General features: G+C 36.0%; 1 protein-coding gene across 1 annotated transcript; it reads right to left on the bottom strand.

Annotated features, from left to right (window-relative positions):
• Positions 1-4,136: 4,136 nt before the first annotated feature.
• Positions 4,137-7,674, bottom strand: LOC133295294 (uncharacterized). The gene is made up of 7 exons (XM_061494100.1): positions 7,543-7,674; positions 6,372-6,739; positions 5,932-6,159; positions 5,442-5,796; positions 5,233-5,360; positions 4,940-5,075; positions 4,137-4,575 (listed from the first exon to the last, which is right to left on the bottom strand). The coding sequence occupies exons 2-7, from the start codon at positions 6,713-6,715 to the stop codon at positions 4,336-4,338; spliced, it is 1,431 nt and encodes a 476-aa protein (XP_061350084.1). The 5' UTR covers positions 6,716-6,739; positions 7,543-7,674; the 3' UTR covers positions 4,137-4,335.
• Positions 7,675-10,103: the final 2,429 nt, after the last annotated feature.

Raw genomic sequence — 10,103 nt, 5'->3', positions numbered from 1 at the left:
CTTTCAAGGCTTCATGTACTGATTTTGGGATTGCAATAGAATCTAGTACTGAAACAAAGCTTTTGTGCTGCACAGAAAGATTAGCAGAGGAAACAAAGTGGGAGATAGGGTATAGAGTACAAGAGGGACAGGAGGAACAAGTTTTCTTGTGACAAGATCTTTTTCCTTTTCTAAGAGCAATAGGTAAGTCATCAGAAGTAGAAGCAATGGGTAAGTCATTAGAGATATCAGAAGAAATAGACAAATCATGAGAGGAAATAATATTAGAATCAGAAACAGGAGATTCAGGAGACTCAGAAGAAATAAGAGATTCAGGACTTACCAGTGGTTCAGACGATTGAGGTTGCTGGTGAGACAGTATGGGTTGTATCTCAGGTGTATTTGAAGGTTCTGACACACCAGGAGCAGACACACTAGGAAGAGAGAAGATTGATCCAGACTCAAAGAAGGAAGGGGACGAGTCTTCTGAAGAACTATTCTCCCCCTGACGATGAGGACCCAGGAAATAAGATTCAGATTCTTGAAAGGTGACATCCATAGAAACAAAAAATTTCCGACTTGGTGGATGATAACACTTGTACCCTTTTTTATAAGGGTTATAACCAAGGAAGACACACTTAAGAGCCCTAGGATCCAACTTACTCCGATGTTGTTTATGAACATGGACAAAGGCAACACATCCAAACACTCTTGGTGGAAGGCTCTGCAATATGGGAACAGAAGGAAAGAAGGAAGTCATGGAATGAATAGGACTGATATTGTTAAGGACCCGTGAAGGTAAACGGTTGATCAAAAAAGTTGCAGCTAATACTGCTTCTCCCCAATAAGAACTAGGAACAGATGTCTGAAAAAGCAGTGCTCTAGCAACTTCAAGAAGGTGACGATTTTTCCTTTCAGCAACCCCGTTTTGTTGAGGGGTATCAACACATGTGAGCTCATGAATCATACCTCTGTCTGAAATGAATTGTGACAGGCGTTGATTGACGTACTCAATACCATTATCAGATCTGAGTCTTTTAATACCCTTACCAAACTGAGTCTCAACCATGTGATGAAACCGAATAAATATCTCTGGTACTTCAGACTTGTCTTTCATCAAGTATATCCATGTTATCCGAGTACAATCGTCAATAAAAGAAACAAACCACCTAGCACCTGAAACACTGTGCACTTTAGAAGGGCCCCAAACATCAGAATGGATAAGAGAAAAAGGTTCCCTGCTTTTAATAGTTCTAGAAGGAAATGACACTCGATGGTGTTTTGCAAATTCACAAACATCACAATGAAAGGTCTCAACCGACTTATTGAGAAACAGAGAGGGGAACATAGACTTCAAAAGACTAAATGGTGGATGCCCAAGACGCTTGTGATGGAGCCAAATCATAGACTCTGCAGTAGAAGGATGACGTGTCATTAATAACTGATTTTTGCTAGCATGGTCTGGAAGGAGATGATACAACCCATCCTGTTCATTAGCAACTCCAATTGTCTTCTTCGTGGTAAGATCTTGAATAAGACAATGAGAAGGAAAAAATGTGATAGAACAATTCAAATCAGTTGTAAGTTTTTGAGTGGAGATAAGATTAGTAGAAAGCTGAGGAACATAAAGAACATTTTTAAGAAACAAGGAAGGTTGAATCTGAATGTTACCAGAACCAATAACTGATTTATGGGATCCATCAGCTACGGATATAGTATGACTACCAACAGTAGGATGATAAGAACAAAACAACTCAGTACGACAAGCCATATGATCAGTTGCACCAGAATCCAAAATCCATGAGGTTTTAAAATCAGTGCAAGAAGCAAGAAGAGATATAGAACGTGTGCTCTTACCAGATAAGATCGAAGAACTATCATGCTCGACCATTCTTTAACAAAAAAAGTTAACAACCAGCGATAAAATCAACCAAACAGAATATCAAATGACCTCTGATCAGAAAAATAATTACAGATCCAGACAGAAGACAAGAAGACGAGAAGAATGGTGGTGGTCCGGTCCAAAAACACTTCCGCACGCGCCTCCACGCGTCGGAGAAAGGAGCTGCGCGTGGGATTCACTCGCCGGGAAAGGGGCGGCGCGTGAGAGCGCGTGGATGGGCTTCGCCGGCTGAGATTTTTCTGGTGTGGTCGTCCGATGAGCGTGCACTTGTCTGTGGGTGGTCGCGGTTGAAAAGTCGCCGGAAAGTGGTCCAAACTGTGAAGACAGATCTGATTGGAGGCGGTCAGAGGTGTTTCGGTCGTTTGTGGCGGAGGAACACTGCGTAGAATGATAGATCGGAGGAAAAATAAGGTCAACAATGGTCCCCTTGGTCCAAAAGGTCCCCGGAAAATTTTTCCGGTGGCGGCTAATGGCGGCAAGAGGCAAAGAAATTAGGGTTTTTTTTTAAAAAAAGAAGATAATATGTGCGGAAGCAAAGCCCTCAGATCGAGAGCTCTGATACCAACTTGAAAAAGGGTATTCTGATATATTTTAGAATTGTAAATAATGTGTATAAGGGGTTCTCTATTTATAGAGAATATTTGACTTACTTTTAACCTAAAGACCTTGGCCCAATACAACAAAGGGCTTGGCCCAATACAACAATAAATGACTAAATAAAAACTAAATAATAACTAAATCAATATTATTTACAACATAAATGATGCCTCACACATAGCCCTTCCCTTAAATCGCAACTGCAGATAACTTATGACAGCATATAACAGTTTAACAACATCTCAACCCCACATTTTTTTAATTAAAATTCTTTTTGAAAAGAAAAGATGGCTAAACAATCACACAAGAGGAGGGTGAATTGTGTGTTACTTGAAATTCAACCAAGATCAATACAAACAGAATGTAATCTTATTTTCCAATACAAAACAGAATTAAAACAATTCTTATAACATCAATTCAGAGAGAATATGCAGCAGATCAGATTTGAGAGGGAAAATAAATAATTTCAATATTTATGCACACCTTTTTCAAGAATTCATGCAAGAACGAATTAAAACAGAAAAGTAATGATCATATATCCTTATATAGATTCAATATAACATATATCAAGAATCAAAATGAAATTCAATTGATAGAAAGCAAAAGAGATAGGGTAAGGAAGAATCACATCGGGGTTTATCTTGATTCACTCTCTAAACCACTTGAGAGCTACGCCAGACTGAGGTTGATCATTTTCATTATCATCAAGCTTCCAACAGGTGCTTGAAGAAACATTTTTACAACTGGAATTTTACAAGTCTATGATCACACCTTGATCACACTTAACCTATGCCTTTAGGGTCACTCCAATTGTCTCTCCAATAATTACAGCAATTCACTCTTGCTAAACAGATGTAGAGTCACCTCTCTATGTTCAAACAAAACAAAAAGAATAGAAAGATTGAAAGATGGGAGAGTAATTGAGATTTTTCTCAAGAATGTGCAAAAGCAAGCCAAAATGGGTTCAATTCTGAGATTTCTTGATTCTGAGTGTTTCAGTGTTAATTCTTGTGTTCAGAACCCTAATGATATATTTATAGGTGTCCATTGAGTTATTAGTTGTTTATAGTCGTGGACATCAAAAAATTTGAATTTCTTCGAGTTTAAGTCACTAATAACAGAAAGTATTCAATTACTTTTCAGGAAATATTCGAATACTTCTTCAAACCTAGAAATTATTCGAATATTGTTCATCATGTATTCGATTACTTTTCTACCCAGAAAAATATTCAATTACTTTTATGCAAAAATCAATTTTCATGCTGATTTTTAAATTTTAATGCATCTTAATGATTTTCAGTGACTTCTAAATAATTTTAAGTGACTTCTAATATATGTATGATCATGTTTCAGATGGAACTTATGCTTACTTTTTCTCTCTCTTCTCTTCTCATAACCTCACAAAATAATTTTATCTCTACAACATAAGAATCATCAAACTCCATTACAAAAGATAAAAAAACTCAAGATTTAAAGCCTTAATCATGGACTCACCTTGAACAAGATTGCCTAATGTAGAAAATACTTAGTGATTTATCAACAACAACAAAAAAAACTCTTTCAAAAGAGAAGTTCACGTAAAAACTACCGCCAGGCTTCGTCAAATTACACACTAAGCGATTTCCATAACTAAAGCTGATAAATTTAAGATCCACTTTTAACCATTGTTGTCAGACTTTCATAGATTCAACGATAAGCACAAAGTATATTTCAAGGGAATCCAAAATTGTTTATAATGATATACTACTTCATCAGTTGATAAAACATGATAAAAACTACTCTGTCCTCCCTTACGGTGTTAAACGACCTACAAGTACAACGATCCCTCAAAACCAACAGTAATTGCTAAGAGGGACTTAGAAACCAAAGAAGCCAAGCTCGCTGGCTCTCTCCTTCTCAAATGTCTCAAAGTACTGATAGATGATTGTTACTGCAAGCAATATCCCTGTCCCCGAACCAATTGCCCCCATAAAATCTGCCAACACTGTCAGGGCACCAATACATATGCCTCCAAATGCTGCAGCGGTGGGAATGTATCTGTTCAGCTCTTTCTGCAAGTTTGACTCACGATGTCCAGGCATAACCATTTGTTGTTCCTGCAAATTCAAAGACAGACGTGTTGTGACCACTTAAATTTAAAGACCCAATATGGTAGATACTGCTCATTGATATGAATTTTAATACAAAGATGAATTTCCATATGATAAAACAGTTTTTCAGGCAATAAACTCAGTTTCAGAACCACCTTTTATAAGGCCCTGCAAGAATTATATCATGCAAATGGGCAATGAGTTTCAACTTTCAACGGCTCAAAATAAATCACCCTCCTTATCAACCAGGCAAACTTTTCTTATAAGCACACATCTCAAGAGAACAGGTTCAAAGAAAGTTATAGGTAGGGGGGGGGGGGGGGGGGGGGGGGGGGGGGAGATGAGTATGCAAAATGAATGCTGACAGTACCTTCAGCTGCTTGGCAACATCTTTAGCAGATGAACCAGAGACTTCAATCCAGGTTTTGGAGAACAAGGCACAGGCTGATAGCATAAACACAAGATAGAACAAAGCATGGAAAGGATTGGCTGCCATATCAGCTAAGCTGCAAAACATATAGAGCAAAGACAAAAATTACAGTTATCAAATGAGAAAGAAAAACACCATATATATAATCAGTCGAAGCCTTATATCAAATTAGTATACCATACATGGCATGGAACTTGGAAAATCAACAGTATAATGGGAAGCACATCTTTTACCTGGATGGTGCAGTGATGTAGTATGCAATACCACCGACAGGAATAGAATGACCACCACCATATTCAGATTCCTTCCATCTTCCCAACAGATTTACAATGAAGTTTCCACTGTATTTACGGTGGAGCAGCTGAAAATTCCAGTAACATTAGATTGTCATAACAGTAAATCCAAAAATGCTAAGTCCAAGGTATCATAAAACTATTATTACCTGGGAGATGAAGTAGAGATTGGACACAAGGGCAGACTGAAGAATAATGGGCATGTTGGAGGTATAAAATAGTTTGATTGGATATGAACCCTGCTGTCCCCGAGCATTCTTTGACCTCACAGGTAAGACAACACGGAAACCTTGGAAGTATATCACAATTAGGAAGATCAAGACAGTAGCAAGCAGATTTGTCACATTGGGAAGATTCTGCCGGTAGAATGCCTCACGAAGAGCCCGAACCTTGTCTGTTCTAGTTATCAACAAATGGAACAGAGCAATGACAGCACCCTCAAATTCAGCTCCACGTCCACTGTTAATTGTGGTGGGACTAAATGCCTTCCATATAATGTTTTCACTGCAAAAAAACAAGAGAATTCCTTGTAAGATTTTTATATAAGGTTAGATAACCTGGTTAGTAGTTGCTATAAGACAGCAACAATTTCATAGATTAAAGCTGGAAATATCTGGTTAACGGAGACAAGAAACTTACCAGATATTAGTCGCTATGAACAGGGAAATTCCAGACCCCAGACCATATCCTTTTTGAAGAAGCTCATCTAAACATATCACAATTATACCTGCAAAACAAAGCTGTAGGATGATGAGGAAGCAATTTCCTACTCCAAGTTGGCCCACACTACCATACATCCCAGAAAGAACATAAGCAACCGCCTCTCCAATAGCTATCAAAATACCAAGTAGCTTCTGTGCTCCATTTCTGCAAAAGAAAAGGACCTCAATAAGAAATATTAAGGACCACAAGATATACCACAGAACATGCTCAATAAATTTTATTTTAAACACCGTTAAATGAAGGGATGCAAGTCAATTGACAACCACAAACACAAAACCAGCTTAAATTACTGATGCGGGTAGAGAAAATACAAGATGTTCAAGGAAAGTATAAGATATATAAAGAAAGACACCTACAATAGGGCCCGATCCTCTCGTACATTGTTGTCCACTTCAATGATCTTAGACCCAGCAAGAAGTTGCATTACCAGCCCAGAAGTCACAATGGGAGTGATTCCAAGCTCCATGACAGTTCCACGGTTAGAAGCAAGGATAACACGCATCCAATAGAATGGATCTGCACCTGTTGTTGAATGTATCCCATATAGAGGCAGCTGACTACAAACCAGGAAAATAAAAAGAGAGATCACAGTATAAATGACCTTCTCTCTAAATGGCACTTTCCTGTCAGCAGTCTGAACTTCAGGAAGAAATGAGAGAAACGGCCTAACTAAGTGAAGCACTCTAAATCCACCTCCCATTTTACCAAACTACACCAATTTAACCTGCACCAGATGTTTAACATGCATACATAAGAGGATTCCCATGAAAGGATGAAAAACCAAAAAATTGAACTTTTGAAGAATATCTCAGCATCCAAGTGACAATTCATCAAATAAATGAAACCAATGTTAGCAAAAATTGACATAATTACTGCTTATAAACGTTATTTCCTAATTCTAGAATTGTAAAGGAGCAGCAAGCCTTTAGAGATTCTTTCAAGTTTAACCATTCAGCCAGACACAGGAAACAATGACAATGTCCAAATCAAACAAAATCACACACAAAAAAAAAAAAAGGGAAGCAAAGCAAAAAGGATCACTTTTGGCTGTACAGTTCCTGAACCTATTCTAGCAAGTCAAGCATTGGCACCTCAATATATACTGACTCTAATTACCAGTAACAACCCATGCGCATTTTTCACTGATTTAAATTTCTGGTCCTAAAAGGGCATAGCTACATGCATTGAATAATAACATGTAACCAATCTAACAAGGCTTTATCTGGGTTAAAATCAAAAAAAAAAAAAAAAAATATTTATTTTAAAAAAAGAGGGTAAATCAATTACATAACCATAGAGAATTAGAATCACCCGCATTCAGCCTAAAAAAGAAAAATTAAAAAATTATGTAGCTTAGCAATAACACCGCATGCAACATAGCTAGATCTGGTCTCATGCATTCACGAGCACAGATTCAAACCCTAATTCGCACGTGCGAAAATCAACAACCGAATCTGGAATGTACAATAGGATCATGTATTGCGAATTCACGAAAAAAGGAATCGAAGCGATGCAAGGAGAGTTTACCGTAGCTGAAAGGTGGTACCCTAGATCTACGATTTGGGTAAAACAAACAAAATTAGCGATTGAGAAGAAGGTGTGTTTGTGTTGGACGCGTATTTATATAGAATAGAAACTACGATTCTTATCCAACCAAACAGGCTTTAAGGCTTATGCGGGTTACGTTCAATTCTTGGATCAACTTATTAAATAATAATAATAAAAATGGATCGGTCTTTCTCCTTTAAAATAATATAAAATGAAAATTACTGGTGAGAAAAATAGTTACATGATAGAAAATTAGATTTTTTTTTAAATTTAAATATTAAATAAAAAATAGTCATCTTAATTCTTAGCTAAAATAACTATTCTTTAAAAAGATAAATATTTTTTCTTATTAATATTAAATAAAAATCGATTGACATTGTAATATAAGTTTATACTATATGTTATGATATTTGTAGTTATTTGGTCTGACCATTGTATACTATAAGTTTATAGAGCAGATTCTTTGATACATCAAAATCATGTATAACTTAATCAGGACTAAGGAGAAGAGATTAGACCTGATAAGGGATTGATATATTAACATTGCTGACCAATGCAATTCTCAATAATTAATATTAGGTCAGCAATTCTCAATAATTAATATATTATTTTAATATTAATATATTAAAATAAAAATTAATTTTTAAAATATTGAATATTTTTATTTTTATAAAAACTAATATAATTTTTTGTGATACATTGATCAATAAATTTTTATAAAAGTTAATATCGTATGACATATTTGAAATAATTATATAAATTCTTTATTATTTTTGTTAAAAAAATTTCTTTTGTCCTATTTAATATTATACAATGCATTATGAAATACTGAATAATATTATCTTATACAATACTATGTCAAACGTGAGATAATATCTAACATTTAATCAGGTCTTATAACCAGTGTTATTAAAATCGGATCCACCCGGCCGGGTCAACCCGAAAACTGGTAAACCGGTCATATAACCGGTCCGGTTGAAGCAACGGACCGGCCATGCATCAGAACCGGTGTGACCTGGTCCGACCCGGCCGGTTATCATGAAAGCCGGTGACCCGGTCGGTTAACCGATGACCCGGCCCGGTCCCAAAAAAAAAAATTAAATTATTTATTTTTCAAAAAAAAAAAAGCATAATAGATATATTTGAATATTTTTTTGCTTATTGACTTACATAAGTTATGTACCTCTAACACTAATATTATCTCAATTATGCACTACCTAAATTTTTTTGATTTGATTTATAGTTAGAGATGTCATTTTCTGAACCTAAAGCCCCGTATCACGATCATTATATTTTTGTTTGATCCTTTATCGGATAATAATATGAGATTTATTATTTTTTTATATTAAATTAATTGAAATTTTTATCATTTTTTTTAGATATTTGAGTATGTTTATAATTTTTTCATATAAATTATAAAATTACATATAATTACCGGGTCATGCGGTTGAACCAATGACTCACTGGTTGAACCAGTGACCCAATACCTCGACCGGGACTGGGTCGGTTTTAATAACATCGCTTACAACAGAAACTGAATGCTCAGAGGTTTGTGGTTGTGGGCAGCTTTCGTTAGCAGTTATGAGTAGTAAGGAACATCGATCAAAATGCCACTGTTCATCAAGTTTTTTTACATAAATGCCACGCGAACAGTGTTATTTCCCAATCTGCCATGGGGGCAAGTTCGCTACCCGGTGTAGCGAACTCGATTTGCTGTCGTGTCACATTTTTAGTGGATAACAAGTACCAAGTTAAAAAAAAATAAAAAATAAATAAATATGAAGGTCGCTACATTGGGGAGCGAACTTGGTTAAAACCAAGTTCGCTACCCCGTGTAGCGAACTTAGTGTCCACTAAAAACATGATATGTCAGCAAACTGAGTTCGCTACACCGGGTAGCGAACTTGCTTCCGTGACAGATTGAGAAATAACACTGTTCGCGTGGTATTTAGATAAAAAACTTGGTGAACAGTGACATTTTGATCACTGTTCCGAGTAGTAATGCATTGCTCGATCCATGATTGCTGCTTCATTAAGCGTTGTAGCCATGAGAATGTCATGTCCCTACAGAAATCGGAAAAAGGAAAATAAATATCATAAAGATGTAAAAGCCAGCATATATTTAATGCTTGGGAAAAAGAGTTCTCATGTTGTAGGAGAACCTTTTCTCATGTCAGTGATAATTCGTTTTGCGTGCAATAATTTTTTTTATTTTCTTTTTTTTTATGTGTGGGTCCCACTATAAATTTGAGTGTGTAGGAAACTTTTCACTTTTCCAATAACATGAAAAATGCATTGCCCTTAATGCTTTAGTATTGATTGGTGTCCTGTAAATTGTAACTACCTGACTTATAAAACAGATACCCACAAAAAAAATGAAAATCTCACACCATAATGAAATATATGCATAAGTACATATACACACAATACAATACCCAAATCTTCCTGGGATTAAAAGAATTGGGAGAGAGAATATGTTAAGGAGAGAAAAATCAAAAGGACAAAATAAGTAAAACCAAATGTGCAGATATATGAAAGTA

Source organism: Gastrolobium bilobum, unplaced genomic scaffold (assembly GCF_033153095.1).
Source record: "Gastrolobium bilobum isolate Gb01-03AN ecotype WA unplaced genomic scaffold, APGP_CSIRO_Gbil_v1 utg14792, whole genome shotgun sequence".
In the NCBI taxonomy this organism is placed as follows: domain Eukaryota; kingdom Viridiplantae; phylum Streptophyta; class Magnoliopsida; order Fabales; family Fabaceae; genus Gastrolobium; species Gastrolobium bilobum.
This window is presented reverse-complemented; position numbering and strand designations above follow the sequence as displayed.

Excerpts from the sequence above, each read along its gene's own strand:
- LOC133295294 (XM_061494100.1), bottom strand. The coding sequence starts at position 6,715 with ATGGGAGGTGGATTTAGAGTGCTTCACTTAGTTAGGCCGTTTCTCTCA. Across the intron at positions 5,797-5,931 it reads TTCATAGCGACTAATATCTG|TGAAAACATTATATGGAAGG; the intron begins GTAAGTTTCTTG and ends GTTTTTTTGCAG. Across the intron at positions 4,576-4,939 it reads ATGTTGCCAAGCAGCTGAAG|GAACAACAAATGGTTATGCC; the intron begins GTACTGTCAGCA and ends TTGAATTTGCAG.